The sequence below is a fragment of the Takifugu rubripes genome, chromosome 4 (genome assembly GCF_901000725.2).
Source record: "Takifugu rubripes chromosome 4, fTakRub1.2, whole genome shotgun sequence".
Lineage (NCBI taxonomy): Eukaryota > Metazoa > Chordata > Actinopteri > Tetraodontiformes > Tetraodontidae > Takifugu > Takifugu rubripes.
The window spans coordinates 14,532,706-14,549,482 of record NC_042288.1 but is presented as its reverse complement, the minus strand read 5'-3'; the positions used below and the strand labels follow the sequence as shown (position 1 = coordinate 14,549,482).

General features: G+C 46.0%; 1 protein-coding gene across 31 annotated transcripts in view; it reads right to left on the bottom strand.

The window, feature by feature from the left end:
* The window catches only part of nrxn1a (neurexin 1a), a 162,676-nt gene that overhangs the window by 11,267 nt on the left and 134,632 nt on the right, over nucleotides 1-16,777 (bottom strand). For 20 of the 31 annotated variants that reach the window (XM_029834606.1, XM_029834599.1, XM_029834622.1 and 17 more), the window contains 2 exons: nucleotides 13,721-13,810; nucleotides 12,119-12,444 (listed from right to left, as the gene is read on the bottom strand). In XM_029834606.1, coding sequence (XP_029690466.1) covers nucleotides 12,119-12,444; nucleotides 13,721-13,810 — 416 coding nt within the window. The remainder of the gene's footprint in view (nucleotides 1-12,118; nucleotides 12,445-13,720; nucleotides 13,811-16,777) is intronic. The other 11 variants (XM_029834614.1, XM_029834611.1, XM_029834613.1 and 8 more) reach the window with 1 other exon arrangement.

Here is a 16,777-nt window from a genome sequence, read left to right as displayed (position 1 = left end):
TCAAGGCACCAGTGTCAAGAGCGCTGCCCTGCGTGCTCTGCATGTGCCTTCAAGGGACTGTTAGGATTTGTTAGGTCAGAGTCAAAGTTTGATCTATACTTTCTATTTCTAGAACGAACCATTTACAAAATAAGCTGCATTCACAGATCTTTGATTGTTCATAAGTTCACCGTTCAAATCCATTTTTGATCTGATGCCCTTTAACCACCTGACGCAAAGGATGGAAGACAAAACCTAAAAAAAAACAGGAAAATAAGGTCCGCTGAAACACAAGACCGCCGCGTTCGGATCACCCCGCTCCGGGCCATTTGATCGGCTCCGCAGTAAAGGTCATTTCATTTGAACGCGGCGGTCTCTTCAGATTTCCAGTTACGCCGGGCTGTTAAGCAGAACGAGCGCTTGTCATAGCTTCAGCTGGGCCACCCCACTTATCCATTTTTCTACTAACATTTTTAAATCCTCAAATGCATCCTTGACAATTTTATCCTAATGCCTCTATTACGCTCTGGAGTGCTCATGTGCGACAGTCACAAAATAACAGAAGTGGGGGAGAAAAACGCACAAGAAGCCCATTAGCACGTGAAAAATGAAGATGGGCCGAAGGGGTTTTATTCAATTTGCGCCATTATTTTACTGATGTTTGACTGTGCATCAAAATATATCTGCAAGTTAAATTAGCATTGATTCCTTTTAGGGAAATTAAAGGCGATGTTATTTTGTTTAACATCCATTTGGCTGCACATAATGTGATTTTATTGCGACTGTTACATTATGTTGACATACTGCACATGGGCCGACATCATCTTTATATAATAGACCTGGAAATGATAGATCAAAGCCATTAAGGGAGCTGGGGCGGAGGGCCGTTTTTGGTTGCATCTACGCCGGGGAAGCCGTCCAAATGTAAATTTAATTTGCTGTGCATGGGGCTGATGTACAGTTTCGGCCTTCCAGATGGCGCGAGCGCCGGATCCCGGAGTGCCACATCCATCACTTCGGCTATGTGATTTGTTTTTCCTGGCGGGAGAGTTTGACACGCAGCACTCATTGGCATAGGTACGGGAATCAGGGAATCGATACCGTCCAACACACACACACAAACACACACACACACACACACGCACACCAGCTCTCTCTGTAGCGCTCGTGTCCCTGCTCTTTCTCTCCTTTCAGATTTGTTTGCAAGAGGAGAAGAGGAAGTGATGCGATGTGGGCGTGCTGGATGTAGGTTAAATCCCGGCGGTATAACCTGAGCTGAGGAGTGTGCCCGTTCATATTTATGTTCCTCTCTCTACACCACCACAGAGAGAACCAGTCACCCACCTGGATATCTGTTTATTTAATAAGAGGAGAAGCCATTTACACTGTAATTACTGTAATTAGGCATATCGTGTATCATATTGCATTAGGTATTATGGGACAGCTGCCTATGCCTTTGTATTGATATTAATCATGTCTGTACGGCACCTATGAGTCCTATTAAGATGCAAGAAGAAGCTAATTAGGCCCTGTCTTAGGTTTATTAATGTTTTCACAGCTCAGGTTCAAAATAAAATAAAATATGACCACATACGTCCAGACTGTGACCCACAATCACAGCAATGCTTTAAAATAAAACCATCCATCTCACAGCCAAGGACGAAAGCCGCCTGTTGAGCTGCGCGGCGCCGAACAGTCCCCCCCCCCCATCTTTTTTCTTTTTTTTTTTAAATCAAGAAAAATATCATTTCTAGACTTTTTTTTATGGAATTGTGGACGTAAGCCGCTAAATCAACAACCAAAATGAATTCACGTGTGGCAGAGCCTCGGCCCGCCAGCGAGGATTAGCGTGTAGGTCAACGTTTTGATGTGGTGGCGACCTGGCTGAAATCCAATACCATTACCAATTCATAGCGTCTCCGTCCAGTGCCACTCTTTTCTCTTTCCAGCTCCGACGAGGGTCGTGAGAGGCTTACCGTGCAATTTAAGATACGTGATGGAAACTGACAGGCAGCCTGGCTGGAAAGGACACTCAAATCTTTGGAGATATTCTCCAAATCTCTGTCCTAAAACAAGACCTTCATGCAATTGTTTGCTGGCTCAATCAAAAAGGCAAAAGCGTATTTAGAAAGGTTTGCTTTTTCTTATTTTTAAAGCTGCCAGAACAGACGCTTCACTAGATAATGGTTTACCTGTGATCCATTTTAAGAAAATACTCCTACGGTGCTAAAAGCAAAAAAAAACTCGGGGCAGGCAAAGGATCATTAATCGAGCAGTAAAGTGCTGAAGCCACAGCAAACCTACAGAACAGCTCATTTATCTGTCTCAAGTCAGAGCCGCTGAGAGCAAAGTCGCACAAGTTATATAAAGGAAAGCGCACGGGGAGTGCAAGGAGACGAAAGAATGGGGGAAAAGGTTCACAAGTAGGAGCAAACGAGTGGCTTCATGTGGAGTTTTACATCCAGTGACCCACAAAGAAAAACACACGGAAGGAGACCTGGTGACGCAGAGCTATTGACTGGCCCTGACTCAACCATCAAAGGGGTTCTGGACCAGGAAATTTCAACCTGACTCAGCCAAAGGAGCCCCGCGCCCCCCATAGCGCCGCCAGGCTGTGTTTTTTCCCCCCCGACCACTGAGTATTGATAAGGTTGTTCTTCAATGAGACGTCCAGGGCAAGTTGTGGTCTGGGCGTGTTTTACTGCGGCTTCATCAGCAGAGCCGTTCTGCTGGACCTGAACTGGGAGCCAGGAGATGTTCCTCTCTGCTGCGTGAAGCCCACCACCTCCTCGGCGAGCTCCCCTCTCTGGCTCCGAGGTGGCGACGCAGGCCCAGCCCCCGAGAGGATGAGACACCTTCTCTGATAACCTGTCGGCACATCGCTGCCGAGAGCCGGGGAGGGGGAGCTTCGTGTTGTTTTCTCTCTGGTTTAATTTGATGAATGCTCTCTGCACACAACACGTCTCTTCGGAGACGGGCTGAAAGTCAGGACACTGAAGGCATCTGAAGGGTTTATCCCAAGCATGCCTCCGCCGTCCCGGTAATGTATTCCACTGAGGATGCTTTTTTTTTGGCTCCTTCTACCTTTTCCCGATAAACAATGCTTTCCTTCCTCTAGTTCAAGCATCTGTTTGCAAAGCTGTATTTATATAATTACCAACAACACCAGCGATGTTTTTGAAATGTCTCGCTTCCTGTTTTTGTTCCTTTCGTCTATGCTAATTTATCGCGACCCTCACACCCGTTCTTCTTCCATCTGATCCCTCACATCCGTGGCCCACATTCCGATGCGGCACACAATCAGTTATGTGGAACCGTCCCAGGGAAAAGTGTTTCCTGTGAGATGCTGGTAAATTTAGAACAACCATATAAGGAAGAAATCAATGATATCAGAGGTGGACGCCAGCAAGTGCTGCTCATATGTCTCATTCTTTCTCAGAGAATTTGATCTATGATGGTGTTAAATTTGAAAACCTTATAGTCCAGATGCTTGCTGGTAATTGGCATGGACCACTGGAGCCGAAGCTCTCGACGCATCACTATTCTGTGTCTGTCTGCTCGGACTTTGCACCATTATTTCTCTGGCTAGCTCAGATTCACACGGGTCGGTTTGCGTCGGGATCGGACAAGAGTTGTGGCGTGCGCAGGCTAATTGGGAGGAGTTTGTTGTCCTGAGCTTCACTCCTGCAGCAGCGCATCATTAATGTGCCGGGCAGCGAGGCAGGTGGTTGTTCGGCGGCTCGTGGACAGACGTGGGATGAATTCACCCATGGCAACTGTCAGGCTGCAGCTGCTTCTATCAGAACGCCTGATGACATCCAAGTATCTAAGTTAGCACCCTGGAACTAGGTCGATGTTGATGAATAATTTAATCCCAGATGCTCAATAGATTCGAGCTGAATAATGAAGGCGAGTGGGCCCGTAAGACCGAGTTCAGCTGGGTGTATTGCCTGGACTTCGCCCCCACACTCGGTCGGTTCTGCCATGCTGTCCACATTCTGGACTCAATGCAACTGCAATGCTGCGAAGACTGGTGGCTTCACTCAGACGAAAATATAAGGCAAGCTTATTATGCTGAAACTCTTGCTGTTTCCTAACATTTGGATGGGGTTTTTTTTCACGAGAGGCATCGTGGTGACAAACAGATTGCGGCTGCAGCTCAGCGGTGTCTCACGGACAGTAGAGCGAGAGACAATGGAGGACAAGAAGCGAGGAAAGCTGAGATATGCTCTGCTGCATCCCCGCTGAGGAGGAATGATACCGAGCTCCACCGCCGTCAGCAAGAGGATCAACCGATCCTCAAAAGAAGCGCTGCCCAAAAAACCAAATGTAGAAAAATGGACAAAATATGTGTAAATGTATAAATCGTGAGGGAGAGATAGGAGGGACATGGTCGATGTAACTTGAATTTATAGAACACTGGATGGTTTTGTCCGAATTTCAATCAATTTGTGTGTCGGCGCTGATAAAAACCCTCCTTATTGGTTTAATATAGACGTTTAGCAAGTTGATCCAATGAAAAAAGTGGATCAGTTTGATGACAAAATCTCAAATCAACCCCATCAATAACATTTTCAGGGGGATGAACATTTTACCCGAGGCGTTAGCGTGCACTGAATTGTATCGTACACGATGGTGGGTGGCGAGTTAGGAGACGCGGTCCCGTATGGGAGAAAGCCTCTGCCTTATTTAAAAGGAGGCTGCTGTTGCCACAACTGGACCTCAGGCAGAGCATCAGTGCTGTAGAGGCTCTCCATCTCCTCCCCATGGTGCTCGCTTGCTCCCGTCTCCACATACATCTTCCTTGAGGCTTGAATCACTGCATGGCAGACAGGCTAACATGACGCTGGGAGGCAACTTCACACGCCTTCCCCACAGCGCACAGGGGGTGTAACACAATCCATCCACGGATGATGTAACACACATCGCCACACTGCTGTGATCGGCGCCATGAACTATGCATCCATTTCCACGCTAGGTTTGTGTATGTGGGACCAAAGAGCCGACGAAACAGATTCAGTCGTGTTGTTAGTAGGCAAAAACGAAACCGACAGATCCGCTGTGACATATCTGACGACCAGATTCCAGCCACACGGAGCCCGTTTGAACATTCAGCCCCGGCTGCGAGATGAAGCTCGGCAACCAAGGTAACCAGAAAAGTTGTCTGTCGGGTTGTGTGTGGGAGGAGACGCAAAGTCCATTTCCAAGTCAACGCGTGCGTCACATCGACGCCCTGTCAGTCAGTGACTCTCAGTGAACCATGTGTGCCTCCTGGCTCTTTCACCCGCTCTCACCAGCCGCTACTCTGAAAGCGTTCTCTTCCCCACCTGATGAAAAAGAAAAAAAGGGCGAGATTTGGATTTCTAATCAAGGACGGCGTCTATTATTTCTTTCCAGGGAAGTATAAATAATGTATAGGCGATATGGGCGAGCGCCTGCAGTCATCTGGAGGTGCGGCGAGTGTACACAGAGCAGAATACGACTTCTAGCTGATTACACTGCAGAGAGCTGGATGCCTTCTGTTACCTACATGCTCTAAATGATAAAATCTTAATATGAAATTCAGAACAGTGTCTGCCTCCATCTCCTACGCATCCACCCCCAACCCGAACTCCCCTCTTCTCTCCTTTCTTTCTCTCTCGTTCTCCTCTCTCCGATGCATAAACACTAGCCATTCGAAGTATATTACATGGTTGACTTTGTCCGTCCGCCTTATCCTCGCTTTAAGACTTCTCAGATAAATGAAATCTTTTGGCATCGTTGCATCTCCCCCTCCGGCTGCCCTGATATTTTTCTTATCTGAGATCGAATCTGCAGCTCCGTGTGCGCCTCTGCGGGTAGAGTTGGTTGTAAATCTGGTCTCGGAGCTGGGAGCCGCCCAGGAGAACGAGGGGGGAACGACATTTACCAGAAAGTGGTTTGTAATCGCTCCGCACGTGTCCTTTTATGTAAATACTTGGGACTCGATCACGAGCGGCCACGCAATTTCTTATTTTAATGCTCCATTTCTTCCAAGTCTAAAAATAGAGGGGGAATTTAAGCATGTTTCAAGCAGGCGCAGCAGAGGCGGAGCAGCTCGCCCCGGCCACACATCACTGTCGTGCCGACTTCACCTGTGTCTTGATGCGCGCTTCCCAGTCCTCCGTCGCCTGACAGGAACAAATTTGTCATCCTAATATAGATGCTATCAGTGCAGAGATGAATGCGCTGGGCCTAATTCCCACGTGTAACCTCTCACAAAAACATGACATGACAGAGGAGACAGAGCAGCTTCGCCCTACAACAGCCGACGGGGCCTCCTGCAGAGCACCGCTGGAATCAGGTTCCCGTCCTCCGGGTTCAGATGTGTCAGTCCCAGGGAGACCATGACAAACTAGCAAACATTTTGTATAATATCTATTTCATTCAAATAACCAAGTCCGGCCTCCTAAAGTGGACCCTTAAAATAGAGAAAACGCTGTTGCTAGTGCAGCAGGCTAAGTGGCCACGTTTCTAATCTTCAGCTGAGTCCAATTTTGCTGCCTGTGACTGAAGGTGAGCACTTACTTTGAGCCTAGACCTCCACCTTTGAGCTGCTTTCTATTCTCAGCTCCATCAAACGACAAGCAAAATGCGCACAGCTGCATCATTTCTGCATCGACTGGAATTCGTTTCAGCCTAATTGAATCATCATGGTAATGATATTACTTTGTACGGTCCCGGCGTTACTTTTACTTGGTGGTCGGTCGGGCTGCAACAGCGGGCGTCTCGAAATGATCCCAGTCTAAAATGACCCTTATATAAAGATGCTATTAGAGTAAACAGTCACTTTATACTGGAAGTTCAATTAGAAGATACAATGCATTCTTCTTCCACAACTGGCTGCATGCGTATGGTTTGGATTTCTCAACAGTGCCTGGATCCATAAAGCGCTTTGAGAAGTAGCTCTGCATATGAAAATTATCATATTTATAGGCGGATAACAAGCCGCTCAACCCCGGCAACAGTTGGATCGCCTTCGCGAATGTCGCCCCTAAACCGGCTGACTGAAAAATCCTGCAGGTGGGAGCGGCCCACTGCAGGGCAAGCGGCGGCTTATGCTCAACAGTTGGTCGCCGCATTCGTCTGTTTCCACAAATCATAACAACAACTGTGCTGGGAGACAACGATGCGGCCCATAAAACATGCTGTAAAGCTGTCAGTGTCAGTATCTCCTTTGCACACCGTCCAACGCTGCAGACAACAGAGGGAAACAGTCACACTGCGTGGGTTTTATTTTTGTCATCCAAACGCTCTTCCTGGAACAATCTGTGGTCGTCTGTATAACTGCCAGCACTTCCCAACTTGCAGCAACAGCTAAGATGGGGCCCCGTTGTCTACCTCTATGGTCCAACCCGGCTGTGTCGTGGTAAAACGCGGCGAAATTGAAGTGCGTGAACTAGGCAAGTTTTACGTGTCCATGAGGGCAGCAGAACAAAGTCCAGCGGGGCCGGGATGATGGATCTGATCTGTCGCTGGGAGTGAAGGGGCCACCGCAGGTCGGAGGCGCTTCTTCTCCAGCCATCTGTCAGTGCTGGTTGGGCACGGATCCTTGACCGGGCCTGGAGGCTACACAATCCACCTCTGGATACTCATAGGTGTGAGGTGGGGGGGGGGGGGGGGAAATCACGCGCTGCTGAGAGTAATTCGACCACGTTCCGCTCAGATCAAATGCTTTTTATTGCTACACGTGTGTTCCTTCTTCTCTCGAAATATAATAAAACCAATAAACTGTCAGAAATTGGAGCCATTTGATAGCTATCACTTTTTTTTACCCTCCGGCATAACACGATGGTTCCTTCCATGCATCTGCATTGCAGGAGAAATCTTACCCCGAAGATGTTTTCTCTCTTTGAATAATTGAAAGGCACCGCAGCCTCGCAGGGTCCTGACACTCAGACTAAAGACCCCGACACGTCCACCAGACGGTGAGACGGGACCCCACGCGACACCAACAACCCCTTCGGGATTCATTTCCCTGGCTCGGGTAAATGAGAATCGTTGGGCGTTTCCCAGTGCGTGCGTGAGCGACAATTTTTGTTTGCTCATGACACAAAGGGAAGGGGGGGGGGGGGGGGGGGGGGGGGGGGGGGGGGGTTGATGTTTATTAAGCTTTGCCTGCAGAGTGGGGGGAAATGGTTCCACTTGGTTGGAAATGTGACATCACTTTCCTATTAACGCAAATCTGAAACGACGGGAGGAAATATAGAATCGTCTCTGAAAACGTGTCATTTGCCGGTGAGCTGTGCTCGGTGTCAGAATAATAATGCAATAAAAAAAGAGGGGGGGGGGGGTTCTGGTTGTATACGAACATCAACGATCAGAAAGATCAGGGAGACTCAGGTGTTTCAGCCAGTACTGGAAATATGGTTGAAATCAGTTCAAGAAACTTAAAGAGTGCTTTTGATGTATCCAATATGATGCTGGTCACACTGGAGATGAGCACATATGGGGCAGTAAAATGAGTGAGGGCAGGAGCGGGCCGAGCCATCGATGCGGACCACAGGCTCCTCTTTGCTACGCGGGTTTTCCTCATTAGCCACCCAAAAGTGTCTCCGAGCCTGTTCTTCCTCAGAGGTTTAATTTGATTTTATTAGCAAATATCTCACAGAATCTAAGGATTCTGACCAACGACTCAGCTGCAGCTCACTTTGCTTTTGTTCATTTTCCTCCCTAAATGTGCATCTGTTGCACCACTACTGGGACCAGTGAGGCACATCCTGTAAATACACCACCAGTATGCGACTCCCGGTCAGAATTTCTGCTACAAAGGTATTTGTGTCCTAGATTTGTGTTTCCAGGTTAAGTGTGATCAGGGCTCTAGAGGCTGACCCCACTGACACTCATCATCTAAATGGAAATGATGGCTGCATGTTTTCTAACATGTATGATGAGAGGTTACAATGAACGTTACGCCTCCGAAAGGAGACGAGGCCCGTCTACATCACTGAACTCAAATCAGAGCGTGTTATCATGAAACACAATTAAACAGGCGGTGCAGCGTGCGTGCTGCTGCCCGAGGAGAGCGTAATACCCGAGATGAGCCTCAGGTCTGAATATTGATGCGTGCAGGATTAGAATTAAACCTTGGCTATGCGGACTTATTGCAGCACGGCTTGTAAAACAATAATCCGCACCAGTATCGAGACAATCACAACAATGCCTACAGGCTGAAACCGATCCAGTGAAGACACATGTGCAGGAACCAGTGGGGCAGGAGGGGGGGCTTCGTCCTCGGAGGGTTCTCACCGCACCGATGTTACGTTTACCAGGGTGTTTTAACAGGAGACAGGTACCTTAAGCTAGGAGAGTAGAGCAGAGTGGCACGTCTTTGATTATTCTGGTGAATTATTGAGGAGGTTTCTGCCTATTGTCTCTGGAGCCAAGACAAATAGAGCGAGAAAACAGCATTCAGCTGGAAATAGAACGTGCGCAGTGAGCGAGAATGAAATCGACGTGTTTTGAATGGTCCGCGCCTTCCTGAACGGCTGTTACGCCCCCCTAACCAATGGTTAATGCCAAAATAGGTGGCCGATTGGCTATCATGTGCTGTAGAGTGGCGCCCCCCCCAATCGTTGCAGGCTGGGGGCTTCAAACAGCAATAATTACACGGTGATACAGGTGGATCAGGAGCAGCCAACATCGTATGCAGCGAATATTATCGTGTTAAAAAAAAAACAGCTTCATACAATATCTGAATGAGAAGAAGCAGGTGTCTCGTAACACCTCAACCATCCCGTCTATCTATATAACCAATGCTAATTATTATAGATTTATTACTGTCAGAAACAAACGCCCAATGAGCTTCAGTCTGAACTTCATTAGAAGGTATTTTACACTGAGCACTCCTGACATTTACAGTCTGTGGGCGCCTTGGCGGCGGCTGTTAATACAGTCCGGCGGAGGTGAGGATCCATCAATGTCAGGAGCTCTCAATGAGGCCTCAAGATTGCAGTCTTATGTCTTTTTTCCCCAACTATTTTCCCTGGGAAGGTTGAGTACAGCGTGATCTTGTATCCTCCAGAGGTTTTGATGAAGCCTCCGCTGCTATTTTACCGCCATGACATTTTCCAGCACCCTCCCTCCAGCCGCCATATTGTTGTATTGGTCTTGACCTTCGTGTAATGAATCCTGACTCCAGCTCTGCTATTTAAAATAGATCGTTTTGAATCCTGCTGCGAAAGTGGAAGCCTGGAGGATTCCTGGTTCGCAACGCGACTGCGGCACGTTGTTACGGCGAGATTGAAAGAATCTAGACGTGAAATAGCCTCTCATCAAGTCGGCTCCTGTGGTGCGTTTTATTCCCAGACGGACACGATCTAAGACGATAATGTGCTCGGCGATGAGACGGGAGTGGACACCCAGTGGTTAAGAAGACGGACATTAACATCGCCTCTTCCACCAGACCCCCGTTGTCTTCAATGATAACGGAACCGCAGGTGAGTCTTCAGTGACCTTTTGATTTTGCCGACTCATCTTCACACGTCACCATCAATATGTGATAATAGGACAGCTGTTCCATGAAGACTGTTAACTTGGGACCTGGGCCTGTGAAGGGATTAAGAGCTAAAATAAAACTGGAAATGATGAGACCCTGGACGTTTCTGGCAACTCGATATTTCGTGGAGGAGCATCACAAGTGTCAGCCTTGGTGGTCATTTGTAACGCCAGGAGGAACGGGGACCCAATTATTATAGTCTGTCGCTGGACATTTTGCCTGCATTACTTGCTCTTGCACTGGTTCAGGGACCATGCTGACATATTATATGTCAGCAGAAAGTGGCAGGAGCCAGGTTGGACAGACACGTTGGGTTGTTGCAGCAGACTGAGGGAAGGCGTCTTGGGTTCGGACATTTCAGGCGATTTAGATGCTCCTGTGTTTATAATAAAGCCTGGAATTTAACTTTTAACCAATGACTCCTGTTGTGGTTGTTGTTGTCTCTTTTGGTCTAAAAAAAAATGTAATCAATAACAACACAACATTAACTTCACTTCATCTCAACAACTGGTCAATCCAAAAGTGGCTAAATATTTCAAACTATATTTGAACAAGCTGATTAGGCTTAACGATAAGGGTCATATTAGCCTACGGCTACATTTAAGCTACCGTGTTTGCACTTCTTTGAGCCTTCTTCATATTTAAACTTACACCTCTGCCTTCTTAAAATAGATTTTCTTGCTATCTTCCCAACAGCACTTTACACCAAATTATCATGAACTCAAATGAACATGAATATTTAATGCATAAATGAGATCATCAGTGTTAATGCTAACACAGAGATAACATAAAGCTCCAGCACTTAGTTTACACACATTTATCGTATGTGTCGATAGTCGTGCGTATTCATGATGTCGCCATACGCAGTTGTCACCTGTACGCGAGGATGGTGTTTACACAATGTGTCATTAAAGGTGTAAAGGAAAACTGTATTGGTGTAACAAAATATACAGCTGTGTTTCCACCAAGCAAGCAGTTCAGAGTGCTATGGCTGCTATGCAGGGTAGCATCCTGGGTACTGGTAGCGCTACCTAATGGTTCCACAGAAGAGCTGTGGTAAAGTACAGGTGAGCCCAGATCAATTGTAATCCAGGAAGTGGTCACAGGAAGCTAACGAGCAGCTGATCCTCTTCTTTCATCTGTGATGGAGCAGACAGAAAGTCTGCCTCTAGTGGCCAAGTGGGGGATTTTTTGTTTACAAGTGGAAACAAAAAAGCATAAATAAAAAGAATAAAACTGCCACCTTTAAAAAATATTTCACGCCGTTGTCTGCTGAAGGAGAAAAGGTGCTTTCGACTCTTATCACAAGTTCATTTGAAATCAAACAAATCTCACTGACGTGAGGAAACGTATGCTGGAAGGGATGCTGCTGGTCCTCTGAAGGACAGATAAAAATGACAAAGAATTTAAAGGTTGATATCATTCACACTCACACACACACACACACACACACACACACAAAAGGTTGTTTTCCTTCAGGGTTCAAGTGTGACTGTCGAAAGAGCAGAAAACCCTTCAGTGTCTTAAAAAGCCGCGTGTTTATGGTGGAGCGTCTGGATTATTGGACTTGATGTTCACAGTCTGGAGCGGATTCACAGCAGAACCAGTCAAAGATGATCTCACCTGCTGGGGCTCTCGCGGCGTCGTCTGCTTGACTCGCCTGCTGGACGCCGTGGTGGTGGTGGTGGTGATCTCCATGATGGATGTGGACGTCTCCGAGCGATTAGCAGTGGTGCTGGACTGCGGCGTGATCGAGGAGGGAGAGTCCCCGACAAGCCGCACGCTGCCCTGGATCCTAATGTTGGGCTCTCCCTCCGCAGCCATGTTGAACACCTTCAAGCCGTTATAGTAGAGGCCTGAAAGCTGGCCCTGAAAGGAGCGGCTCTGGTCCCGCTCCCATCCTCCGATCTGTATGGTGGTTTGGCTGTTGAAGATGGTGAGCTGGCGCCCTGCGGGACAACAACGTTACACACATACAAAGATGATGAACTGTGGACACAGCCACTTCTTACTGAGCAGGAAAAAGGACAGAAAGACAGATTATATGCCCATTGGCTAATGAGACCAATAAATTACAGGTTGTAGAGGCAAACCCTGGTAATTTATTGCACTTATAATAATGAGATGCCTATGAGGACAGAGAACGAGGGAAACCAAAGCAAAGAAAACTGAAAATATAAAGAGAAGAATTAGAAAAACCACTGCAGCTTTGCTAAAAGGGAAGACCAATCTTAAAAACACCAAAACTGCAGTTCCAAGGTGCTAATGCTATTTTTTATATGGAAACATCAGGCTGCAGTTCATTAGAAATTAAGAAACAATAGGACAAAAGGGAGAAACCATAAGATTAACAACGTATCGGACCTCTCTACAGGACGCTCTAAAGTTATCCTAGAGGTTTCCAGAAGAGCATGGAAACAATCTCCAGGGTGGAAATCAAACTTTTGGCCAGAATAATTTAACGGGAATTTTGAACCTATTCATCCTTTTAGCAAAAGCAAACCAAAGACGCTCGATGGTAAAAGAAGTGGGCTGATGGGGGGGGGGGGGGGGGGGGGGGGGGGGGAGAACCGAAATAATAATAAGAAAATTTACAAGGAAAGTGTCGTCATTCTAAAAAAAAAAACTGAAAAACTGAAAGGATAACGGAAATCAGGGATGGCAGGGCTCATTTCACATTTTTATTAAAAAGTTATTGAAGAGCAAACAACAAAGCATGCACTGATTTTGGTTTATATTACATTTAATTCATCTAAAGCCCTGTGAGTATTTACAGTGTCTGTTAAAGGGACTCAGAATTATGCTGCCAATTCATATTACACTCTATTTATCGCTGCTAGCAGTTTAACCAGAATGGATCAAATCACACTCAGCACTGTGTGTGCTTCGAAAATGGCTCAAATGGCACGTTAACTATGAAAGAGTAAACTTTTAAATGGATCATTTAGGTGTTTACAACAAGAGGCTCCAGTCATTTAAACATATTCTGATATTAATGAATTTAAAAAGGCATTACAGTCCCTTTAACCTTACCTTTACAATAAACAGGTATTAAAACAGTGAAGAACATTAACACTACAACTTTTAAAAGATCAATGCATTTAGTTTTTTTTTTTTTTTAAAGTTACTTATTATTTTTTTAATGTTTATTATTTACAAAATGCTTCTAAAACTTGGTTATGATCAAATTATTTTATTGGAAATTTTAATCAGTGATTTTTTTACCTTTGTCGAGTAGCCATTCGTCAACTACTCGACCAAGACGGTATGGGATTCGCTGTCTAGCGATCGCCAGGCGTTCGTTATCATTGTGGCCTTTAAAGTTTAAAGAGACATTTCATTGGTTACAATCTGGAAGGTCAAAGGTTAAACGTTCATCCTTAATGCTGGAACTATACAACTGCACAAGGTTTTTAATATTTAAAACCTTTCCTGGATATTTAAAACAAAACAAAAATTTACTGCAACATTATTTGAACAAACCTCCCTCAGCTTATTTTATTTTAGCCAACAAATTAGGCCTATATTAATTGAAAATAGGAGAACTAGCTGGCAGATGTTTCATCTAGGTTAGTAGAAGGACACTCCAAATCCAAACACACACCCTTGAACTTCCCACTCTTTAGCCAAATCAATCCATCCCATTTATCTTCTCTCTACATCTTTTTAACTGGCTTTTAAACGAGTTATATACATTTTCAAAAAAGACCATCATTTAAATTTGTTGTTGGATCAACCTTTTATGGTTTAAAGGATAAAACAGTGGAACTTTAACATATTGAAAATGCCCACCCCATTTATAACCCCCCTAATTGACAATATTAATAATCTGTAATACATGTAACACAGCATACAGAACATCTAGTCAGACACAAGGGTCAAAGTGGGAACTGTACATACACTGTAAAAAAATACAGCGGCTTTGACAATTGCTACGAGTTCTAAAGAAGGAAACGTCCTTAAACGTTTTTGTCTTGGACAGCGGAAACGGAGCTCTTTTAAGATTCAGAGGGCAAAAGTGAGGAAAATGACAGAAAAGTACGGAAACTGAAGGGTCACTTTGGTACCAACGAGAGCAAACTCTGCATCCCTCGCTGCTCTCGACCAATAACCCCTCCAGAACACGAGACTTTCAACAAAGCGGCGCCGCCTCCGAGTAGATTTCCCTGCTTTTGTCTGCAGAGATTGAATCCAGTCGGCTCCATTCTTCCAGCAGATTGACAATGTTTGTCCCATCGACTATATTAACTCGGCCCTGGCAGATAAAAGCTCCCGTAAAGAATCGTCAGGCAGAAAACGCCGTCGGGCGGGGGGAAGGAGCGGACGAGAGAAGGGGGCCTCGACACAGATGCAACGGCTTGATGATACGCGATGGAGGGAAGAAGACGAGAAAAACACCCTTTAACCACACGGAGGAGTTTAAGCTCATGTTTGGCTGCGGTTCCTTTGACCCGGTTGAAGCACAAAGGAGATTTATGGGAACAGTTCCCCCCAATACTGGGGCAGCAGAGCCTCTGTACTGAAGCGATGGGGATCTCAAACGATGTGATTTAGTGCAGGCCGAGAGAGGGAACATGCTCATTAGAACTCATCGAGTTCACTCATCGGACCATAGTTGCCTTAGATTAGTCATTATTAGTAGTAGTAATAGGAATAAATAAACATGGTATAAATGAATGGTTGCAGCTAGTCAGGAGCCTGTTGCTAACCACCGTCAAGCAGGACATTGTTCCTTGGGAAACTGCAGCTATTTCTCCCTGCACCAATTTCCTTAATTGTGTTAAATCGATGTGTAACTCATCAGGGGCCGGTAAAGGGTGTCAGTCATGTCTCCTCTCTGTTTCCTGTTGCTGAAACTCTGGTTTGAGAGAAGGTCAGAACCTGATGACGCCTCCCCGCCTGCCCCCTTCTACGTCCTCCTGTCTGGGCTTCGTTGTTATACCTGAGGTGAGTGTGTGGGAAACACCTTAGCTCCCAGCTAATGCTACAGTTAATGCTACAGTTAATGCTACAGGGAATGCTACAGGGAATGCTAAGCTTCCCCATTTGCTGACTATTTCATTCTCATCCTGACACATCCATGTCTGTTGGAAAACTGTAAAGTTAGTTACAAGTAAGATTAAATATATATTTCTGATAATCTTAATCCCGATTCACCATTTCTGTAACCTTGTTATCATATGTTGTTATCTCACATGTAGCTACCGACCACATTAGCTGGTCTTCTGGCGCCTTCTGTGCTTTTTGACCTAAAGTCTTGAGTCTTTGCCTGCAGACTGAATAACTCCTGATTTCACTATGATGGGCACCATTTGTGTTGTTTCCCTGTTGGTTATCAGGAAGGAAACATCAGCGCCTCCAGGGATTGGACAAAACTGCAAACCCAAGGTTCTGTTTGAATTTCTGAGTCGCAAACATGAAATTGTGATTTCCAAAGGGGCCGATCGACTTCCGGAAGCTTTGGAAAGAACTGCAGCCATTTCACGTCATTGAGGTGAATGTTAGGAGTGGAAGGAGGCAGCAGTGACTTCAATCAAAACAGCAATAGACAAAAATAAAACCATAAATAGACTGAAAGTACTGGCAGGTTTGGTGGTGCCCCAGTATGGAGTCAACAAGGATCATTTGGTTTTCCTTTAGATTTGCAACTAAAGGATGACAGAAGGAATCAAAATGACATAATCATTGAATATTTGCTACTAAAAATCCTCAAGTTTTATTACCATTTTCTTCAGCAACTGAACTCTTGTTAAGAAAATAAGCTGAAGTGAAAGACGGCGACACAGGGAGTAAATCACAGAGGAGGGTGGCAGGCAGCCGCCCGCACAGAGGAAACGCAAGAGAAAATCCTCAACATTTGTGGAGGAATATGCTCCATGTTCACTCCTGCTTTGGCACGCTCGGCCTGTCGTCGCACGGAGGTTAATTAGTGTGCGCATACGATCGAGTCCTGATCACGTATTGATCCCCGCTGTGAGACACCTGCTGTGTTAAACAATGCCATCCCCCGGGCTCCTGCACATTCATCCCGCCTGTGTGGAGCCTCAGACTACTGCTGGGCCCAGATTTGGTCCAGTGTGGGACATCCAGGTCTTATCGCCTCCGCCAGACAGCCACAATTCAGCTGAACCCTCCCCACTGACCTGCTTGGCCCTCCCTCCTTTCCTGTTTTTTTTTATTAATAAAGTGGTCAGATAAGGAGGAAGCCTGATCTGGTTACAAGCCCGAGGACTCGTGTCACGTTAAAATGAGCAAATATGCAAATGACTCTTCTGTTTGTGG